This window comes from Plecotus auritus (assembly GCF_963455305.1).
Source record: "Plecotus auritus genome assembly, chromosome: 12".
Lineage (NCBI taxonomy): Eukaryota > Metazoa > Chordata > Mammalia > Chiroptera > Vespertilionidae > Plecotus > Plecotus auritus.
In genome coordinates this window covers 30,971,903-30,993,758 of record NC_137778.1, presented here as the reverse complement: position 1 = coordinate 30,993,758, position 21,856 = coordinate 30,971,903, and the positions used below count along the sequence as shown (strand labels likewise).

Genomic DNA, 21,856 nt, shown 5'->3' with positions numbered 1-21,856 from the left:
ACAGGCAAAGGAATAAGAAAAAAAATAGTGTGTGTGTGTGTGTGTGTGTGTTTTAAGGGTGTTAATACATGTTTTTCAATATCTACTATGAGCCAGGCACTTGCAAATCTCTGTGGAACCACACATGAACAAGATAGATTTGGCACCTGCTCTCCTCTGTTAGGAGAGGCTGTGGTAGCAGTTCAAAGGAGATAGAGGAAGAGTTGTCTTATCCCCACATCTTCCCCTGACTTAGCCTGATAGACTCAGATGCAAGGCACACTAGAATTTTGAGCACTGGCCAGGGTGCTCCCTCCCTCTCAGCCTTATTGGGAGAGGAATTGCTTAGTGACTTTCCATGTAAGTCTATACAATCTATTCCTTCAGCTCCTTTCCAGAGTTTCCTGAAAAAAGAAAAATGTAAAAACACTTATGTGGATATATATGCATTAAAACATAAATCACTTCCGGAAGGAAAGGAAGCCTGGTTCTCCTTGAACAACCTCCTGGTACTAAACATCCTCACTAAGGACTAACCCCACCCATCCAAGTGAGAGTATAACCCCCTCCTCTCTTACTCTTTCTTTCACTCTAATGTGTAACCCCTGCCCTGTCCCCCAGCCTGAGAAAAAGACACCACCAAGGTTCATTTCAGGAAAAAGAGGAAATATGACATCAAAGGAACTGAGTGACTGGGATGGGGGGTGGGGAGGATGTAACTTTCCTTCAACCCCATCTAATTGCTTTTGACAATTTTAACTATGAATCCCTTCTGACCTTCTTAATATTGCTCTCCAAGCTCCCTTTCCTTCTATTTCTCTTGTCATTACCGATGAAGGCTTCACTAGCGATATACTACACTGTATTGCATGTTTCCTATACTGGCCTGTTGGAAGAGCTCCTACTTTTAAGTCTAACTTTCATCTCTTAGGCAGTAGCTCTAGCCCATTTCCTCTCATTCAAGTCAGAACAATACCCGTGCCTATCTCCTTGCAACCTCTATCCTGTGCTTTCTTCGTATTTGTCCCTTAGGTTCCTACAGGATCTTCCCCCCGCTGCAGCTCTTCAAGTAGAGGTAGGATTGCTACCACCCTTTTCCACAAAATAACTAAAGGAAGTCGCAGCCAAGGCACAATCGAACTCTTAAGCCCATGCCCCGCCCAGGCCCAGTCTCGGCCAATTCCCTTAGTGACTTGAGCCACGCCCAGCACCGAAGTTGAGGGCTTACAAGGGCGGGAGGACTACAACTCCCAGCAGGTCCTGCATCCCGCCCCCGCCCCCGCCCCTCCGATTTTCCATTGGCCGGGGGGCGGGGTGGGGGCTCAGATGGGAGGTGGCCAAGGGGCTGCGGCAGGGGTTTGTCCCCTCCTCGGCTTCCGTAGAGGAAGTCGCACGGACTTGTATTTGGGGTTTCGGTGCCCCCCCTTCCCCTTCCCCGGGGCCCGGGGGTGACATTGCACCGCGCCCCTTACGGGGTCGCGTCGCCACCCCACGCGGACTCTCTAGCGGGCGTGCTCCTCCCATTTGCCTCTCTTGGCCAGGCCTCCACCCCGCCCCCAGCTGACCAGCAATGGGGGCCGCAGTGTTTTTCGGGTGCACTTTTGTTGCTTTCGGCCCGGCCTTTGCGCTTTTCTTGATCACTGTGGCTGGGGACCCGCTTCGTGTCATCATCCTGGTCGCAGGGTGAGTAGGGGTCGGGGAGACTCAGGAGGGCGCCAAAGAGAGAGATCGGGAAGGGGCTGGAGGAAGTGGGGTTAGCCCGGGAGCCGGAGTTGGGGGGAGACAAGTCGGAGGTGAAGATCGGAAAGCATTGAGTCGGGGGTTTGGGCGCTTTCCCCTTTCCCGCAGTTGGTTTCCGCCTTCCAGGGATCGCACAGATTCCTTCTATACTTCTTCCGGCGACGTCAGAGGAGGCCGAGGCCAAGGCTCGGGAGGGGCTGTGGGGACTTCGGGCGGCCCTAAGGGAGGATCCAGGAATGGATACCTCGCCCTACTGTTCTCATACACCCTGACTCTCATTGGTCTGAAGGCTCTTGAGTCAATTTCTACCCCATCCCCTGGGTCCGGAACCCTATAGACTCCCTTGGTGGAAACACCTATCTTATCTGTTCCCTGTCTCCCTGACCATCCGGAAGTCTAACTTCCACTTTTCATGTTGCAGCTTTGGTTGGTTCCCGTCCTTGATTTCTCTGGCTGCCTCGACCCTTGCCTGTCTAATTGCCCCCGTTTTTCCTCAGGGCATTTTTCTGGCTGGTCTCTCTGCTCATGGCCTCCGTGGTCTGGTTCATCTTGGTCCATGTGACCGACCAGTCAGATGCCCGGCTCCAGTATGGCCTCCTGATTTTTGGTGCTGCGGTCTCTGTCCTTCTACAGGAGATGTTCCGCTTTGCCTACTACAAGCTGCTTAAGTAAGAAGATGGATGGTCTGGAGGGGAGAAGGGCAGAGGATTGCACCATGAACAGTGGGGCAGCCCCTGGGTGGTGGTTTGGAAGGAGAGCACTAAGGGAGGATATTAGAGGGAAAGGAGAGTCCTGCCTTCCCTCATGTTTCCCCTACCCCACCCACCCCACCCCACCCCAGGAAGGCAGATGAGGGGTTAGCATCGCTGAGTGAGGACGGAAGATCACCCATCTCCATCCGCCAGATGGCCTATGGTGAGCCACGGGAGATGGGCTGGAGGAGGGCACTGGACACCTTCCTCTCTCAGGGAAGTCGCTAAACATCCACATGTTCTAAGTGGCTCCTTGTTTTCCTTCATGTCTGACTTCCAAGGAGAGGTGGTCTGGAGGGAGAGTAGGTGTGGGGGATTGTGACTGGAAATGGGGAGGGATCACTGGTAATCAGGCTATACTGATTTCTGACATTGATGAGACCCTCCCTCCCCCCAGTTTCTGGTCTTTCTTTCGGTATCATCAGTGGTGTCTTCTCTGTTATCAATATTTTGGCCGATGCACTTGGGCCAGGTGTGGTTGGGATCCATGGAGATTCACCCTATTACTTCTTGACATCAGGTAAGACCCACTTTTTATCTTGACTTCATGCCCCATTCATCCTGGCCCTGACCTTATTTATTGGCCCTCCCCGGGAGACTTCTGTGGCTCAACATCTCAGGAGGCTGGGAGAAGGTGAAGGATGTGTCTCCTCCCCCTCTCGCTCCCTGCAGCTTTCCTGACAGCAGCCATCATCCTGCTTCATACCTTCTGGGGAGTTGTGTTCTTTGATGCCTGTGAGAGGAGACGGTACTGGACTTTGGGCCTGGTGGTTGGGAGTCACCTACTGACATCAGGACTGGTAAGTCAGGGACAGGGGCCTAAGTCAGAGAAAAATTTAATGGTGGGTTGTAAGGAGGGGAACCGTATCTTCACTTCTGAACATTTTAAAACTTATCTTGGGAGAAGGCAGAAAGGTGAGTCTTCAGAGGTCCCTCACTTCAGCATCAATTAAGTACCCTTCCCTGGGATGCTCTGGAGAGGAGTTTGAATGGATGGGTCAAGCTGTAATGCAGATGGCCTGAGGTGAGCAGGCGCGCAGAAACCTCTGAGGAAGCTGAAACTCAGAAGTCTCTTTAACCACAAGATGTTGGTGCGGAAGGGAAGGCCGGGGGGATTTGAGTGAGATATCTGGGAGAGGTTTGGGTCAGAGGCACAGAGAGTACATGGCGATTAGGCAGAGGAAGAATCTAACTTTTTTTCTACTCTTACTCCCATCCCCAGACATTCCTGAACCCCTGGTACGAGGCCAGCCTGCTGCCCATCTATGCAGTCACTGTTTCCATGGGGCTCTGGGCCTTTATTACAGCCGGAGGGTCCCTCCGAAGTATCCAGCGCAGCCTCTCGTGTAAGGACTGACTACCTGGACTGATCACCTGACAGATCCCACCTGCCTGCCCACTGCCCATGACTGAGCCCAGCCCCAGCCCCGGTCCATTGTTCACCATTCTCTGTCTCCTTCTCGTCGGTCTGTCCCACCACCTTCAGGGTTTTTCTTTGTCCATTGGTGACCTTTAGGCTTTACCAGGAGCAGCCTGGGTTCAGCCAGTCAGTGACTGGTGGGTTTGAATCTGCACTTATCCCCACCATCTGGGGACCCCTTTGTTATCCAGGACTTTCCATGTGTCAGTGCTCTGCTTTCACCCTGCCCAAGACTCACCTCCCTTCCCCTCTGCAGGCCGACGGCAGGAGGACAGTCAGGTGATGGTGTATTCTGCCCTGCGCATCCCACCCGAGGATTGAGGGAACCTTGGGGGGGAACCCCTGTGCCTGGGGTGCTCCCCTGATCTCCTCGCTCTGTATTTCTCCATCTCCAGTTCTGGACAGTGCAGGTTGCCAAGAAAAGGGACCTAGCTTAGCCATTGCCATGAAGGTGAAATGAATGGCGGCTCAAGGTTAGATGAGCTCTGAGTTTCCCAGTACCCCCTCCCCAGACTGGACTTCTTGGTCTTTTTCTCAGGTCTGAGGGGAACCATTTTTGGTATGATAAAGACCCAAAACTGCCTTTTTCTTTCCCTTTTTTTTTTTGAGAAGGAAAAGGGAGGAGGTATGTTGGACTTCTCCTAACCTCCTCAAATTGTTTCTTATGGCTGGGGCTCATATCTGTCCCCTATTCCCCATAATTCCAGGCCTTGGGGGATAGGAAGGAAATGCATGTTTGGGAACTGGTATTACTGGAACTGATGTTTTAACCTCCTTGACCACCAGCATCCCTCCTCTCCCCAAGGTGAAGTGGAGGGTGCTGTGGTGAGCTGGCCCACTCTAGAGCTACAGTGCCACTGGTGGAGGAGCCAGCCTGCCATGACATCGTAGGGAAGGAGGGAAGACTTTTTTCTAGTTTTTAATTGGGACTGTATGGGGGTGGGGTGGGGAGGTTTTCTATAAACTGTATCATTTTCTGCTAAGGATGGCATGTCCCATCCTTTTAATCAAGGTGACTGTGATTTTGACTAATAAAAAGGACTTTATAATTGTGGGGGAATGTGCCTTTTAAGGGAGGGGATAACATTAGTTGAGATTCCTGTCCTCTCACATCTCTTGTGCAACTTTCTTCCTAATTTGGCACCTCTGATCCCCTCCTAACCTAGGTTTGGTGCAAGGGCAGAAATATGGGCTGGTGGTTAACGTGTCAGAAACTTCGGGTTAAGCATTTTCTAGGGTCTCTCCTAGGATTGGTGTAAAAGAAGTTACTCACACATGCTTCTTTTTCCCCGATCCTTTGCCTACCTCTGCCACCTGAGGGATTAAGGAACTCTCCCACACTCAGGAGTCCCAAAGGTAAAGCCAGAGTTGGGTCAGAAACCTTAATTTTCAAATATATTGAGCAAAAATATAACCCCCACAACAGCAACCCTTTTTCCTGAGGGGATATCCTGCCCAGATCTAAGGAAGGAGCCATAAAGGAGAGGGGGTGAGGGGACTTTGGGTCACATTCCCAACTTCCCCTACAACCAAACACAGTTTGCCCTCTGCATTATCAATGTAGGGCCTCCTCATCTCCTCCTATATGTTTTGAGAGACTGAAGTTCTTTCTTGACTGAGAGCCAGTCCACGACTGGAGGAAGGAGGGGTTTGTATTTCTGGCCAGTCCCTATCCCCTATTCTAGAAGCTCCCTGACAAGTCTGATTTGGGCGTCCACGATGTTCGAGATGGAGTCTATTCCACGGTGGCATGTGCTGAGGTGAATCCCACACTCTTCTCGTTTCTCGACTTCTTCTTCCTGGAACGGGGAATGGTTCATGGACATGACTGGTGTCCCAAGAGAGACAGCTAAGTGGACTAGGAGAATGCTTTTCAGAAGGAAAGAAGGGACTAGAGGAATGGGAAGTAGGGCCTCACTGAATTTTCTTGGTGATGAAATAAACAACCAGCAGAAGGCAGACGCTGCCAATCAAGATTCCCAATCCTAGGCTCAGCATTTCACCTGGGAGAAAGATGGAAGGTGTCAGCCTAAGACTGACATAGATATTGAGCCCTTCCCTTGCTTGTTGAGGAGCCCCCCTCCCCAATAACTGGGTAGGGTGCCTTACCTGTGGTATAGGAGGATTCGTCTGTAAGGGAAGGAAACTTGGGTTAGTGGGGTGTCAGATCCCCATCCCAGCTTGCCCCTGTACTTGGGGAAGTCACCTGGCCACTGAGGGTTGGGCACTGGTTCCCAATCCAAGTGAGTCCTGGAAACTCTTAACCTCTTAGCCATCTTTTCCTTCCAGGGGCCCCCCTAGTTCCTGCCATGGAGAACCCCAGTTTCCCATCTCCTTTTCCGAGCTTTGTACAGTCACCTTGGTTGAAAGAAGCAAGGACTGTTCGCTGATTGAGAGGTTGGAGGACTCTGTAGTTTTGTACCAGGGACTGAGAGGGCTCCTTCTCTGTAGAGAATAGTGTCTCCTGAAGCTTTTCCAGCTAGAAGAGTGGGGTCCGAGGAGAGTGTCACTTAGGTGTGGGAAAGGGTCTGGGGTTACAACTATGTCTTTGCTGCCACACCTCTCCACCACTCACCTGTTCCTTTGAAATCTGGACCTTTTGACTGAAGACTGTCCAGAGCACACTCTGGTAGCAGGGGGGTGTGGTGAGCGAGCCATTGTAGCGGAAATACTGTGCCAGCACTGGGGGGAGCAGCTCTTTCACGCTGAAGGGAGGCACTGAGGTCATCTGACCTGGGGGAGAACGGACTGGGACTGGGATCATCCTCGGCTGCACCCTAGCTTCCCTAGGGAAGGCGCCCGGAAGCAGAATTCCTGCTGCTACCTCGCTCCCTCATCTCTGGCCTCTTGGTATTTTCTTTTTTCTTTTTTTTGTAGTGGGAGTGGGGGAGGGGGAGATTTCCCTGAAGTCTAATCTCACCTTGTCCTAAAATAGACTTTTAGGGCTCACCTTTATACCTGATTTCATGCAAGTGACTCAGAATGTGTTCATAAGCTGGATTCTCAGTCTCACCCACCTGGAAAGGGAGAGAGTTTGGCCTGAGTCCATGTTCGGAGTAAGACATTCATTAGAAAATAAATGGTCAGAGTGGTTACTGACTTGCCTTGGGAGGGAGACCAACAACAGACATGGGCAGAATAGGACTGAGGGATGCAGAGGGAGTGAAGAGAGGCCTAGAAGGAAGTGGGGGCCACTAACCTCAATGAGGATGCCCAAGACAGCCAGCCCCTGAGGGCTCTTAGCAGCCTCACTCAAGCTGTCATAGGAATCCGAGTCGTAATGCACAATGTGGAGCTGAGGGGAGAGGAAATCAAATCATTTCATGTTTCTTCACTACCACGTCCCAAAGGCTCTGACCCCAGCCACTACCTCCCCCACTTCAGCATGCCCCAAATCTCTCCCACAAGCGTTGGCATTATCCTCCACGGATGACTTTTCCAGTTTCCAGATCCTCCTTTCCCTGGTGCCGACCCTGCCTGTCCCCACGTGCTAGTCCAAGCCTCACTCTCTGGTACCTCCGCAGCTGCGGCTTTGCTGTTGATCTGGTGTTCTGACCCCATCAGGGATCCTTTCTGACCCCAGTGCAGGTGGAGCTGGACAGCGACATATTTCTGGGGAAGTCCCTCCAGATACAGGGTAGGGGGCAAAGAGAGTTGCACTGTGCGGAAAAGAGAGTGAGCTAGGGTTGGCAGAGGAATGTGGACACATCCCCACCCCTGGGTTGCCACTAATTCTTGGGAGACATGGCCAACCTTCTCAGGCTTCCTTCACCAATAGCACCCAGTTCTTCCCATGGGCCACTGCTTTTCTAGCACATCTTTCTCGCTGAAGATCAAGTCGATGGTGTTATACTAATCCACCCAGAGAGCTTGAGCATAGACATTCAGTTCCCGCTTTTGCTACGGGAGCCTCATCCCCATGCTCACATCTCCAAGTTTATAGAAGAAGCCTCAGGATTTAGAAGTTAGGAGAATGCTTCTCCCCCTGACTAAGGTTGGGCCTAGAGCTTTCCCTTGCTTAGAGCCTGGGCTTTTTACCTGTGTGGCCATTATTGTGCAGCTCCAGAAGCTTGGTGCCAGGCTGGTCATATCCGTGGGGCTGCAGAGCGGGCAACTCGGAGTCAAAAGTCACACTGCTTGTCTGGATATTGATGGGGGACTGGGCACTGCCTCCACACTCAGGGAAAGAGGCTGGCCAGTGGTCTTGACCATGTGGGCCTGGTGGAAGTTACCACAGATATTTGTCCTGCCCTCCAGCAATCACCCCACCAGGTTACACGTCTGTGTAGAGGTGGAGACCCCAGTTGTGTTCAGCTGGGTGAGGTAGGCCCTGCGGACCTGAGGCTTCCGTTTCTTCCACCTGCCCCGGGGCAGGGATGACCCCCCCAGCGTTCCTGATAAATGGGGGTAGTGGGTTTTACTTACCTGTAGGTTGAGGACAAGAAAGCTCACTGAGAGGAAGAGGGGCTAGATAGCCGGGAGGAGGGGGGGAGGAGCAGGAAAACGGGAAATACATGGTCCCAGCGAGGCAGGGTCTCTAGGGCTTTCCCTCATTTGCTTTTTGTTCTCACCCTGGACCTTGCATTGACTCTGGACTTCAGTTAAGTTATTAATCAGAAGTTCAAAGGAATTGAATTCCACCTCCATCAGGATCACAAACAATCCTGCCATTCTGTGCCTCACCCCTGACCTCAAGTTCTGTCCCAATTCCAGGTGCAGGTTGGGGGTAGAATCGATTAGGATAGAAAGAGAGGTAGGAGGTGAATTGGCAGCTAAGCTCACAGTTCATTTTCCCTAGGCCCGTGGTTGGCAAACTGCGGCTCACGAGCCACATGGGGCTCTTTGGCCCCTTGAGTGTAGCTCTTCCACAAAATACCACGGCCTGGGCGAGTCTATTTTGAAGAAGTGGCGTTAGAAGAAGTTGAAGTTTAAAAAATTTGGCTCTCAAAAGAAATTTCAATCATTGTACTGTTGATATTTGGCTCTGTTGACTAATGAGTTTGCAGACCACTGCCCTAGCCAATATTCTTTCCACTCCAATTCCCTCATCCCACAAACTGAGGACATAACTGGCTTTCTGCTGAGTCAGGAGGTGTGGGATTTGATGATTAGAACAAGGTCTAGGAGTCACATATCCAAAACCTAGGACATGGGGTGATGGGGAAGGAAAGAAGCTAGGGCGAAAAGCTAAAGGATGCCATACGACATAAATCTTCCTGCCAGGTGAAGAGGTCCCAGTGTGAAAGGAGAAATCAGTGTAGGTAGGCCTTGGATTCAGCTCTCACCCTCATATGTCCAGTGTTCATCTGCAAGGCAGAGTAATTTGAGTTACAGCCTGGGGCAGGGCCCTCTGGGGCATCTGTACCCTCCACCTCCCTCTCTGCTTGCTCTTTCTCCTCCCTCTGCTCCAGCACTTCCCAAAGGAAGCCCTGAAACTGGACACCTCAGTGGAAAGGTCGGAAAGGTCGGGGGCCTATTTAAAATCACCAGCCAGGCCATGCCTGTGCTTGCTGCATAAAGGGGGAGGAGAAATGAAAAGAGATAAAGGCCGGAGACTAAAATTAACCTGGATCCAAATGAGCAGTCCACCCAGCCCTCACTTTTCTCCAGCCTGTGCCAAGCCAATCTAACACTGAGAACATCCGGGGTGAGAGGAGGGTGTGGGCAGGGGGTTTGGAGGAAAGAGATGAACAGGGAGGGAAAAGAAGTTCAGAGTAGGGGACAGTGTTACTGAGGGGAGAAGGGCGATTATTCCTTTGCTTGGAAGCATTGCTCTGAGCTGGAAGTGAACATTTAACTTCCTCCTCTGGTTCCAGTAACTCTAAAGGAAACTTCCCCCATCGCCGGGAGCCTCTGCTCCCTAGATTCCCAGATGGCTAGGGGAGGCGGGAGGCAGGCCAGGGTCCACTCTACATGGAGGGTGGTGGGTGGGCACAGGCAGCCAGGCTGGCAGGGACAGGATGAAAGTGAAGCATTGTGTGTGGAAAAGAGAGCTGCCAGCTGGGTCACATGCCAGGCTCTCGTGCAGTCCCGTCTGGGGCTGACAGGCAGGGGGTCTGCCGGTGCAGTCCTCACCTCACCCAGGGCCAAATTGCTTCAAGGGGAAAAGCCAGCCCTTCTTGCAGGTTTCGTCTGCATGATTCAAATTGCTAGAAACTTTGGAGAAAAATCCTAAATTCCTTCCTTTCTCTCTCTTATTCCCTTAAATTCCTCAGACTTCTAAGATATCCTTGATCTCAGTCTTGGGTTCTTCCGCTAGCCCATCCCTAGGTTCAGGCGCAGCAAAAAGCCGTCCACAGGAGCCTCCATTCCCCGGCTCAGTGGGATGTCCTAACAGCTCGAACCCCTGGCTCTGGGCAGGGGCAGCCTGGCCCTTCCCCGCCACGAAATCCTCAACACACTCATTTTACATGGCTTCCTGGGGACCTTCCCCATTCTTTTCTTTTTCCGCAGATGCAATTAGCTGCTCTTCATTGGCTCCCCCACCAGCCTCTCTGTTCCACTGTGCTCTCTAGACAACCCCCTTCACCGTGTTCTTCCAACGACTCTTAATCACACACCTACTGGGTGCTGGGTACCGCGGGAGGCACAGGAAACACAAAAATGAGGGTTGGGGTTCTGGGGACGCCCCCGAAGCACCTCAGCATGTTCTCCCAAGAGTCCCTCCTCATCTCCCTGGGGCTCTGAAAGGCCTTTGTAAACTGTAAAGGGCCCAACCGTGTTGACTATTATCGCTACTTCCTTCTAGGGAAAAACTGGGAAAGTAGTCATTCCATAGACTCAAAGGGACCCTTGGGCCGTGATGTTCATAGTCCGGCATCAGGGTCTGAGTTAGGCCGGTGGTTAGGGTATACCCCTCCCTGACATTAGTTTTTCATTTTCTCACTCCAGGGTTCTTTGACTCCCTAATTGGAGGAGTTAGTAAATGAAACAGGCCAGGAGGGCTGCCCGGGACTAGGGGAGTTGGGGGTGGTGGTGAAGAGCTCTGGAGAGAATCTGTAGCCAGCACAGAGGTTCCAGAGTGTTTCCACATCCTGCACGCCCCCCCCCCCCCCGCCCAGCTTTCCCCCATCCTCACTAACAGCAGGGCTGGAAAGGCACAGGGAAAAGAAGGAACGTGGTCTTCTCCCACTCCTCAGTTTCCCCCCTAATCACTGAGACTATTTTTCTAGCCCCTAGGCTTCCTTAACCACTCTTCTCCCGCTAAGCTTGCGTGAGGACATCAGCACAGACACCGACATTCAGATGTACCTACCCCCGAAAGCAGCCAGGATCCAAATCACCTGTAGCAGGAGCGTGAAGAACATGATGGTATCCTCGGAAGGAGCACAAGGTACTGGGAGTTTGGAGACTGGAGGACCAGATGAGAGAGAGGGAGAGAGAGAGGGTGGGAGGGAGAGAGAGAGAGAGAGAGAGAGTCCTGAAGTTGAATGTATTTATCTCTTGCTGTCTCTGTGTCTCTGTGGGCGTCCAGGGTGGTTGGTTTTCAGTAGGCTGCCGTTGGTTTCGAGGTCCCCAGGACAAATCTCGCTGCCTTCTCTCTGGGCCCTCTCTCTTTATCTCCCTCTGCAGTCTTCACTCTACTTGCTGGCCAGCGACTTCACATTTGCCTTCTGCTTTTAAGGTGGCTCTGGATGGGTATAGGTGGGGAGCTGGGCTGCCTGGGTTGCTGGCCAACAGCTCCTTAAATAGCCGATTAGGCATGCAGGATGGCCCTGCTCAGAGCCGGAGCACGCTGAGTGCACCCTGGGTTTCACTGGAGACCTGGCCCTGGCTCAGGAGCCCCGCTGGGTGAGCTCTTCCTCCTCCTCTTTTCACACAGACACTGTTCAGATGGGTGTCCCCTGGACGGGGAGGGGGCAGAGGAGGAGGGCTTCGGGGTTCAATCCAGCCCACTCAGGGGGACACTGGGTTCTCATGCCCCGGCTGGCTGCTCTGAGGAGCAGCTCCCTGGGTGGTATGGGGCAGATGGCGGGAGGACCTTTCCCAATCTCCTGAAGAATTTGAACGGCGCTGGAATAGGAAGAGTCCAGAGTTAGGAGACGGGGAGCCAGGAGGAGTTGGGAGACTCAGGGTGGGAAGTCAAGGACTAAAGCCTGAGTTGTGGGAAATAAGGAAGAGAAGCGAGGCGAAGAGAACTTGTCGGGAGTGCCTGTCACCACCCCCTTCCCACGGTGAGGCCTGGGTCCACGTGCCTGTGTGGCCTGGGTGGGGGGGTGGGGGTTTTGTTTGTTGTATAAAGCCCATTTGTATGCCCAGCGGGGGAGGGGCCATAGCAGCACCATGGGGAGACAGCGGCTCCAACTGCCAGACCCAGGCACCTCCCTCCCCAGGGAGTCCAGATCTAGGGCAGGCTTTTGTCCCTGAAAAGGACACTAACCCCTGGCAGGGAGGCCAGGCCAGGAGGGGAGATGGGGAGACCTCAGGAACAATCCCTACCATCACCAAAAAAGGCGGGCTCCAGAGAAAGAGAGGGGAGGGAGCACAGAGAGACCATGTGATCCAGCTGGAAGAGGGGCCAGGGTCTTCCCTCCTGCCCAACAAAGGGCTGAGCAGGACACGTGGGGCCCAGTGAAACCTGCCACCAGGGAGCTGGGCGCGCGGGGCTGTGTCAGGAATGTGGGCTGCTGCTTGCTCCCCCACGGGACTGGAAATCCCGGTCGGAATGTACACCCAAGGTCCTTCATTAGAGAACGGAAACCCACAGATACTTTCAAACCAGACGCTGCCATCTCTTCTCCTCCATCCCCTTCACCAGTCACCAGCCAGGAGGATGCTCCCAGCTGAGCTCCCTCTGCCCCCCCTCCTTGCTCCTGCTAAGTAGCAATAAACAGCCCAAACAAAGGGAGCGGAAGCTAAAGAAGGGAGCAGGATCAAAGCCAAACAGAATAAAGCTGTGCAGGATCATTAGCACCTGCAGAGGCTGGAGCCCCCAGGCTTTCTGGGATTGATCTGCAAAGCCAAGCCATTTTGCAGAAGTCACTTCCTTTTTAATTCTCTCATCAGCCTTGATATGATTTTTCCCTTACAGGAAAGTTGTTGTTGTTGTTAATCCTTACCCAAGGATATATTTTTCTATTGGTTTTTTTTTTTAGAGGAAGTGGAAGGCAGGGAGGGAGGGGGAAAGAGAGAAACATCGATGTGAGAGAGACATATGATTGGTTGCCTCCCACATGCTCCCCAGCTGGTCTGGATTCAAACCTGCAACCCTGGTACATGCCCTTGACAGGGAGTGGAATCCTCGAACCCTTGTGCATGGGTTGATGCTCTATCCATTGAGCAACACCAGCCAAGGGACTTACAGGAAAGTTTTGTTTTGAGGTTCCCATAAAGTCCCCACACATCTCATCTAAGAAGAATGGATGGTGAAGTGTCAGTTAGACTTCCTGGGAATGAGGATAGTTATCACAGAGGAACAAGAAGGAAAAAAGAAAAGAAAAGAAAAAGCAGAGCCGTGGCTGGTATTGGCCTGTGCACCGAAGGGTCTCGGATTCCATTCCCAGTCAAAGGCAAATACTTGGGTTGCAGGTTCACTCTCTGCCCCCTGGTTGGGGCGTATGTGGGAGGCAACCAGTAGATGTGTCTCTCTCACATTGATGTTTCTCTCTTCCTCCCTCTCCTCCCTCCCTCCCTTCCACTCTCTCTGAAAAGCAATGGGAAAAAATATTCTCTGGTGAGGATTAACACAAATAAAATAAAATAAAGAAAAGAAAGCAGAGACGTCTTTTGCTTGGCACTAAAGAAGGGGCCTGATCAGAATGACCTCAGAGTTCCTGGGGAGCGCCTGGGGCTGTGACTCAACCTCCGGAGGCAGGTAGTGTGTCTTGCCAGGCGCCACCTCCTGGTTGTCTGTGAACTTTTTTTTTAAACTTTAATTTTTAGAATTTTAATTTAAAATGTTTTGTGAGTGATTCCTTCTGGGAAGTGTTTCACTGCCGGTGGGCTTTGGGATTTTGTCTGCACAGTGAACACTGTTACACAAAGATGCCTTAGCCCCAACTCAGCATTTTCTCACTTCCGAGTGAGCAGCTCATCTAGGCCCTCATGCTTCCCCAAAGGACAAAGGGCCTGGCTTCTAGAAGAGAGAAGCACCGTCTCCAGAGATTTGCCTTTATTTTGATCTTTGGCTCTCATGTGGATATTTCTGATGTCACCAGGCTGCTTTGGGATAGATGTCAAGAGGAGCCTTATATGTTTAAGAAAAAAAGCCTCCCCACTCCCACCCCCATGCTCACCCCCAACCCCTCAGTTGCTACTCAGACTCTGGCACCTTTGTTTTAATTCCACTTTTCCCTTTCCAGCCCTTGCCTTACACCGGGTTTGGCTGAAACCCTACAAAAACCAAGGCACTCCGCTGCCTTCTGGCGCCATCTCCTGACCTTTCAAAGGTAGTGAAATGTGAACAGGTCAGAATCAAAGGCGTCCAAGTGTGGCGAGTTTTTGGTTTGTTTTTCCTTCAAAGGCCCTTTTAAAAAAAGGATATTTAAACTTACTAAATATCCCAAAATAGTCTAAAACACCTTACAGGAACCCACTAGGTTCTCTGAGTTTGTATGAAGAGTATATGAGAGTTCAGAGAGGAAGGGAGGCAGATCAAAAGGAACTTCCTCAAGCAGTACAGGTGGTAAGTAATTGCTGAGGACAGAGAATCAATGAGGAGACAGAATTGGGTAGCATCTGATTTCCTAAAATGCAAGCAACTGTGTTCCATGAAGTAATACAAACCCAGAAATAGTCCAGCTTGATAGATGATCACATTTATTATCACCCCTTGTCTTCTAACACATTGGTACTGAAGCCCCTTAGGTGAACACAAAAGTTTCCAAGAATTAAAGTAATTTGGGGGAGGGGTGGGTCACTTTCTCAGTTTCCCAGTTCACATGCAGGACAGATTCAGTATAAGAATCTTGTAGAAGGAGGACAGGTAAGAATTTGTGGTCTGAAATGTTGCAACTTTAATTAAAAAGGAGTAATTTTGTGTCATGCATTGATTCCATGCCCAGAACACTGCCTGGTACATAAATATTTGCTGATTGAATGAATGAATCTAGTCATTGGGACATTTATTTACCTTTTTTTTTTTTTTTCACCTTTGGTATTTCGCAGAATTTTAGACCAGAAGGATCCTCAGGAATCATTCCAACTTCCTTATTTACCTTGTAAAGGCTGAGTTTTGAGGGATTTAGAGATTTTCCTGTGGTTTGTCATGCAGTTGCTAAGCTGAACCAGAGCAAGGACCTAAGTCCCACTGAACTTTCTCCTGTACCACTGTTTCCCAAATGACAGTGTGCATCAGAATCATCTGGAAAGCTTATTAAAACACACATTTCTGGGCCTCCCCCTTTCACAGTTTCTGGCTCCATAGTTTGGGGTATGTCCAGAAATTTGCATTTCTGACAGGTTTCAGTGTGATGCTGAGGCTACTGGTCGGAGGCACCACACTAGAGTGAATGCCCCACACCAACTGGAGAAGCAGAGGCAGTGGGGGATTTGCCATTCTTTGTAGGGGTTCCAGCCATCTGAAATTGTTCTTTGCAGTCACTTTTGTAGAGTTTAGCAACAATGCCTTCATTAGTTTTAAACATACATGGAATACTTCTAGGCGCTAGGCATCATGCCAGACCCTAGAAATAAAAAAATTAGTAAGATGTAATCCCTGCCCTTAAGAACTTCTTAGGGGCCCTAGCTGGTTTGGTTCAATGGATAGAGCGTTGGCCTACGGACTGAAGGGTCCTGAGTTTGATTCCGGCCAAGGGCACATGCCTGGGTTGTGGGCTCGTTCCCCAGTGGGGGGGATACAAGAGGCAACTAATCAATGATTCTCTCTCATCATTGATGTTTCTATCTCTCTCTCCCTCTCCCTTCCTCTCTGAAATCAATAAAAATATATTTTTTAAAAAAGAACTTCTTAGGGGATTTCTTAGGGGATGCAGATTCCTTACCCAATTACTGGAATACAATGGTGACAAGTTCTAATTAGCGGTAGAGCAAAGTGTTTATGGGAACCAAGGCTGATGGACAATTAGCAGTGAGATTTTCTTTACCTAATGTCAACAATCTTTCCACAGGATGGGAGCATAACCAGGTTCTATAGTTACATGTAAGAACATAAAAATTGCTACTCCAAGGAAGGCAGACTCATGCTTCACTGTCTCTGAGGGTGACACCAAATGATAGGTTATATCAAGGCAGGATTCCCTTAATATAGCTAATAAACTGCTCCCTTTGCAAGGAGGAAGGAAAGAGGATATCATGGTGCCCTAGAATTGTAATTATTTGTTCCACCTGCTTTGGTGGCCACCTCATTCTGCCTATCTTCTCCCTTTTCTTCTTCTTCTTCTCTACCATTCATTTAACTCAAATGATGATTGTGTACCAACCCAAGCAAAAGACATCAACACTTCTACCACTTCCTTTTGATTGTTTGAAGATTCTAGTTAAAGAGAATTTTTTCCTTATTTTTGAAGAAACCTTTACGTCTGAGTTGCTATAGGAATAGAAATTAGAAGGTAATACACCAAAATCTTGTGATGATGGGTAGGTTATTAGTGGTTTAAATCATCCCTGAAATAAGAAGTCTATTCTCGGCTTAGAATGTGACAAATGATTTGGATTTCTTTGAAACCGTATAACGAACTAGCTTGCTGTGCTTTCATTGACATTTTGCTCTCAAAATATCTATACATTTTTCAAAAGGATATGGGTCTTGAAGGGTAAAATCACTTGGCTGAGGTTACATAGAAATATTAATAGGACAAAGAATCAGGCTCTGACTCACCCCTCACTCAAAAGGTGTTAAAATAAGTAAAAAACAAAAACCTTTAAAGAAAATAGAGGGAAGCCCTAGCCGGTTTGGCTCAGTGGATGGAGTGTTGGCCTGTGGACCAAAGGGTCCCAGGTTTTTTTGTTTTGTTTGTTTGTTTTTTTAAAAAAAATATATTTTATTAATTTTTTACAGAGAGGAAGGGAGAGGGATAGAGAGTTAGAAACATCAACGAGAGAGAGAAACATAGATCCAGAGAGAGAAACATAGATCCGCTGCCTCCTGCACACCCCCTACTGGGGATGAGCCCGCAACCAAGGTACATGCCCTTGACCGGAATCGAACCTGGGACCCTTCAGTCCGCAGGCCGATGTGCTATTCACTGAGCCAAACCGGTCAGGGCAGGTCCCAGGTTTGATTCCCATCAAGGACAGGAACCTGGGTTGCAGGCTCCTCCTGGGTCCAGGACCCTGATCCGGGATCCTGCAGGAGGCAACCAATCTATGTGTTTCTCTCACATTGATGTTTCTCTCTGTCTTTCCCTTTCTCTTCTACTCTCCCTAAAAATCAATGGAAAAATATCCTCAGGTGAGGATTAACAAAAAAGTAAATAAAAATAAATAAATAAATAAATAAATAAAAGGAAACAGGGCAATTCTGGCTCAGTTAATTCCCTGTAGTAGCTGAGGAGGCATTGCTCTGAGGAGGAAGTACAAATACAAAAACGAATAAACCTTTTTTTAAAGCTTCAAGTAATTTCTAAGGCAACATCTGCAAAAGTGAAATGCAATATTTTTTAAAGGTTAAATTGGCTTTATTCAATGATTCATAAATTATTTATTAATGCACTCACAGACCCTGCATTCTCCCCATTGTTCTACCATTCATCTTGCATTTTATTTCATGTATCACATATATTTTATTTAAGTAGCACTCTCACAAGTTGGTTATAAATCCATGCACTTTGGGAAGAATTGACCCTTTTGCTCCTTTTTTAAAACAATAAAAAAGAAACAGTTACTTGGCGTTGGCACCAGAACGGCAGAGAACATCTGATATTGGAAATGGTTTGTCACTTTTCCTAAATTATTATTTTAAATTATAGAAGTAATAGCTGATTAGGGAAAATAGAAGATTCAAAAAATGACATCACTCAAAATTCTCACAACTAGAGATAACCACTGTTAATATTCTGATATCTTACAAACTTTTTTCTATGAAGCTACATCTGAATGCATATATTTTGTATGTATAAATATTGTTTTAACAAAAATAGGACCATTCTATATACATAATTGGTCTATAACTTTTCTAACATTATTTTATGAACATTCTTCTATGTCAAAAATATAAATCCCTGTCATCAATTTAAACTGCATAGTATTATATAGAAGTAACTCATGTAGTTAACCAATCCTTTGCCTTCAGACTCTTAGGTCCCCCGCCCCAGTTTTTACCTATGACAAACAATATTTCAATCACAATATTCTTGTTCATGTATATTTACACATCCGTCCAATTGTTGTTTTTTTTAAATATTTTTAAAGGTTTTATTGCAAACCAAAACTGGTTTATCACACACACACAAAAGTTGTGTGATGGGAAGGGGGGAAGAATTCTACATATTATAACCATGTTAATTACAGTACATTAAAATGGTGGTTTACATTACAAATAAGCCTGTAAGTTTAAATATACTAGTGTTATAACCCAATGTACAGACTTTGTACAATACATACAATTACCAGGAATGCAAAAAAAATACCCCATAAATAATGCCCATTTTCAGGTGACATTTTAAACAATGAAAACACCAGGCTTGACCGACAACTGGGGCATTGGTCCATAAAAACCCTTTTTAAAAATAGAAATATTTGTAGCAGCAATGCTTTCCTTAAGCATCTGGATACAAGTCATTGCAAGACCATTTCAATAAATTTTAATTAACTATATCTTACAAAAAAAAACAGTCTACGCATAAATTTATCTTCCAAATATGGAAGAAGCAAACAATGTCCCACATTGTAGTGTCCTGCAAATGTCACATTTATGCTTATAACTAAATCCATCTGTGCTCAGGCATACCACACTCAGACCGCTGTTTGCACAGCAATCCACAAGGAAAAAGAAAGAACTGAAACACTGCACTAGGAAAAGCTTTGGAGAGAACACAATCTTGTCAGAAAAGGCACATGTCATAAGATTCGTTACCACAGCCCAGACAGACCCTCACAGGAGACCCTTCTTAGGGCAGCGTCCTGACAGGACCACTGCACCACGTTGGAAGGAAGAATAAGGATGAAAACCTCATGAGCTCACTGAGAGGAGGATGTACTCTTCGAAAAGCTCCCAGCAAACAGTGTGCAATAGGATTGCCGAGATGTGCAAGCTCCGGAGATGTGCGAATTCTCTTTGAAGATGTCCTGTCAGTTGGCAGCTCCGCCAAGAGGCTAACTAAAACATTTCAAAACACAGAAAATCCTTCAAAACCCACCCTCTGACTGTTCAGAGGAAGGAGTCCACGGAGGTGCATAGGAAAAGCCTAGGAAGGCCTCGGCGGCCTCCTCGACGCTGGCTGTGAGGAGGATGCTGTCGGGGGACCTGCCGATGGAGTTGGGGACGGACTCTTCCGTGAACTCGGGGTCGAAGTGCCGCAGGTCACTGGGTCCACTCACATTTGGGTTAAAAGGAGGAGTAACCTTATTAATGATATCATCCCAGTTAATTACAGAGAAGAAGACATGATTCTTAATCTCCATAAAGTCGTCCTTGGCACCCAGCCGCTTTGTCCGGTCCTTCTGCAGGAGGCCCTCCAGGAGGTGTCTTGCAGAATTTGTGATATTTGGCTTCAACTGGAGGGGCTTGTTCAGAATGTTGTCATACATCTCAGCTGTATTTCGGCTGTAAAAAGGAGGCAGGCCATAGAGCATCTCATATAAGACGGCTCCCAGGCACCACCAGTCCACAGTCCTGTCGTATGGCTGCTTATGAAGCACCTCGGGTGCGAGATACTCAGGTGTGCCACAGAAGGTGGACGTCGTGCTGTTGTGTTCGATGTTCTCCTTGCAGAGCCCAAAGTCAGTAAGGACAATGTGTCCCTGGGAATCCAGCAGAATATTCTCTGGTTTTAAGTCTCTATAAACAATGTTCATAGAGTGCAGGTAACCCAAGGCACTGGCTATTTCAGCAGCATAGAAAGGGGCCCGCGGTTCCAGGAAGCAGCGCTCCCTCTGGAGATGGTAGAACAACTCTCCACCGTTAATGTAGTCGAGGACAAAGTACAATTTGTCAGCAGTCTGGAAAGAGAAGTGAAGGCCCACCAGGAAAGGGTGCTTCACATTCTTCAGTAGAACGTTCCGCTCCAACGTAATATGCTTTTCCTCCTTCTTTTTCAGGATTGCTTTCTTCTGTAAAACTTTTTTTTAAAAAATATATTTTATTAATTTTTTACAGAGAGGAAGAGAGAGGAGAGGGATAGAGAGCTAGAAACATCGATCAGCTGCCTCCTGCACACCTCCTACTGGGGATGTGCCCGCAACCAAGGTACGTGCCTCTGACCGGAATCGAACCTGGGACCCTTCAGTCCGCAGGCCGACGCTCTATCCACTGAGCCAAACCGGTTCCAGCTCTTCTGTAAAACTTTGACTGCATAGAATACTTCTTCTGCTTTGTGTCTTGCTAGAAGAACCTTTCCAAAACTGCCCTTCCCGATCACTTTCAAGAAGTGGAAATCAGATGGTTTAGCATGAGGATTGGATGATGGACCAAGGTTGATTTGCTGAGAAGGACTTGGTGGAGGAGAAGGGTTGGCATTCATAAGCTCAGGCTCCTGAGGTTGGGAGATTTTCAAAATGGACTGAACTTCAGGGTGTTTGCATGCATAGGAGTTATTGGCAATCTTCTGAATAAAGTCGTCCAGGCCCATCCTCCTCTGTTTCATGAAAGCGATTAGAATTGCTACCATTCCCCTCATTCTGGAGTAAGTGAGGGTGCCCCTAGCAGCCTCGGTTTTCACTGTCATCGCCGCAAAGTGGGGACAGAATACACCGAGGCGGCGCAGAGAAGCGATAGCGAAGGGACCGGCAGAACCGACCCATCCAATTGTTTTTTAAAGTGGAATTGCAAGAGGGTATATACTTAAAAAAAAAACCCCACCTTTTTATTGTGAAAAAAATGTTCAGGCCCTGGCTGGTTTGGCTCACTGGATAGAGCGTCAGCCTGTGGACCAGGGGTGGGCAAACTTTTTGACTCGAGGGCCACAATGAGTTCTTAAACTGGACCGGAGGGCCGGAACAAAAGCATGGATGGAGTGTTTGTGTGAACTAATATAAATTCAAAGTAAAGGAGCGGAGGGGAGAGCAAGAGAACCGGATAGAACAGCCGGATCTGGCCCACGGGCCGTAGTTTGCCCACGGCTGCAGTGTGGGCTGAAAGGTCCCAGGTTCAATTCTGGTCAAGGGCACATGCCTAGGTTGCAGGCTTGATCCCCAGTTGGGGATGTGCAGGAGGCAGCCAATCAGTGATTCTCTCTCTTTCCCTCTCTCTTCCTCTCTGAAATCAATAAAGATTTAAAAAAAAAAATGTTCAGATTCATTCCTTTTTTAAAAACAAAGTATGGAGGTATAAATTACATACAGTAAAATCCACCCTTTTTAGTGTACAGTTCTATGAATTTTGACAAATGCTTACAAGTGTGTGACACCATCATAATCAAGATGTAGAGCAGTTCATCACCCCTGACATGCTCCCTGCCATAATTCCTTTGTGCCCCTTCATAGTCAACTTCTCTTCCCACACTCATCCTTTGGTCACTACTGATCTGTTTTCTGACCCTATAATTTTGCCCTTTCCAGAAAGTCTATGTATTATATTGTACAGTATGTGGACCTTTTTTGCTGTTGTGAATCTCACCCGAGGATATTTTTTAAAATATTTATTTAAAAAAATTTTAAAAATATTTTTATTGATTTCAGAGAGGACGAGAGAGACAGAAACATTAATGATGAGAGACAATCATTGATCAGCTGCCTCCTGCAAGCCCCACACTGGGGATCAAGTCTGCAACCGTGGCATATGCCCTGACGGGGAATTGAACCGTGACCGCCTGGTTCCTGGTTCATAGGTGGACACTCAACCACTGAGCCAGGCTGGCCAGGCTATTTTTATTGATTTTTATTTTGTGAACATTTTTCTATGTCAAAA

At 48.4% G+C, this 21,856-nt stretch overlaps 3 protein-coding genes across 8 annotated transcripts; 1 reads left to right on the top strand and 2 right to left on the bottom strand.

Moving 5' to 3' along the window:
• Window positions 1-1,303: 1,303 nt before the first annotated feature.
• On the top strand, window positions 1,304-4,942 carry APH1A (aph-1 homolog A, gamma-secretase subunit). The gene is made up of 7 exons (XM_080647320.1): window positions 1,304-1,662; window positions 2,217-2,387; window positions 2,561-2,634; window positions 2,869-2,991; window positions 3,144-3,271; window positions 3,694-3,817; window positions 4,148-4,942. The coding sequence occupies exons 1-7, from the start codon at window positions 1,550-1,552 to the stop codon at window positions 4,210-4,212; spliced, it is 798 nt and encodes a 265-aa protein (XP_080503446.1). The 5' UTR covers window positions 1,304-1,549; the 3' UTR covers window positions 4,213-4,942.
• Window positions 4,943-5,264: 322 nt separating this feature from the next.
• CA14 (carbonic anhydrase 14) lies at window positions 5,265-11,484 on the bottom strand. 6 transcript variants are annotated; one of them, XR_013959400.1, is made up of 11 exons: window positions 11,147-11,484; window positions 9,090-9,197; window positions 8,317-8,481; window positions 7,930-8,109; window positions 7,408-7,550; window positions 7,091-7,186; window positions 6,842-6,908; window positions 6,467-6,639; window positions 6,250-6,370; window positions 5,810-5,920; window positions 5,265-5,690 (listed from the first exon to the last, which is right to left on the bottom strand). XR_013959400.1 is itself a non-coding variant. In XM_080647317.1 (11 exons), the coding sequence occupies exons 1-11, from the start codon at window positions 11,196-11,198 to the stop codon at window positions 5,627-5,629; spliced, it is 1,023 nt and encodes a 340-aa protein (XP_080503443.1). In that variant the 5' UTR covers window positions 11,199-11,337; the 3' UTR covers window positions 5,265-5,626. The 6 variants fall into 6 exon arrangements, 3 of the variants coding, with proteins under 3 accessions (XP_080503443.1, XP_080503444.1, XP_080503445.1); XR_013959401.1 differs by having other exon boundaries at window positions 6,467-6,624; XM_080647317.1 differs by lacking the exon at window positions 8,317-8,481 and adding an exon at window positions 6,001-6,021 and having other exon boundaries at window positions 5,810-5,894; window positions 9,177-9,197; window positions 11,147-11,337.
• Window positions 11,485-19,159: 7,675 nt separating this feature from the next.
• Window positions 19,160-20,918, bottom strand: LOC308236997 (serine/threonine-protein kinase Sgk1-like; the record flags this gene model as incomplete). Its single annotated transcript, XM_080647316.1, is given in 3 exon segments — window positions 19,160-19,176; window positions 19,179-20,061; window positions 20,286-20,918. Coding segments are annotated over 3 exon segments (1,290 nt in total). The 5' UTR covers window positions 20,676-20,918.
• Window positions 20,919-21,856: the final 938 nt, after the last annotated feature.

Bases quoted from the DNA above. Each gene is read 5' to 3' on its own strand.
- CA14 (XM_080647317.1), bottom strand. From the start codon at position 11,198: ATGTTCTTCACGCTCCTGCTACAGGTGATTTGGATCCTGGCTGCTTTC. The intron at 8,110-9,176 runs GTGAGAGCTGAA...AACTTCCACCAG, and splicing joins TGAACACTGGACATATGAGG to GCCCACATGGTCAAGACCAC. The intron at 5,691-5,809 runs GTGAGGCCCTAC...TCCCCGTTCCAG, and splicing joins TTCATCACCAAGAAAATTCA to GAAGAAGAAGTCGAGAAACG.
- APH1A (XM_080647320.1), top strand. From the start codon at position 1,550: ATGGGGGCCGCAGTGTTTTTCGGGTGCACTTTTGTTGCTTTCGGCCCG. The intron at 1,663-2,216 runs GTGAGTAGGGGT...GTTTTTCCTCAG, and splicing joins GTCATCATCCTGGTCGCAGG to GGCATTTTTCTGGCTGGTCT. The intron at 3,272-3,693 runs GTAAGTCAGGGA...TCCCATCCCCAG, and splicing joins ACCTACTGACATCAGGACTG to ACATTCCTGAACCCCTGGTA.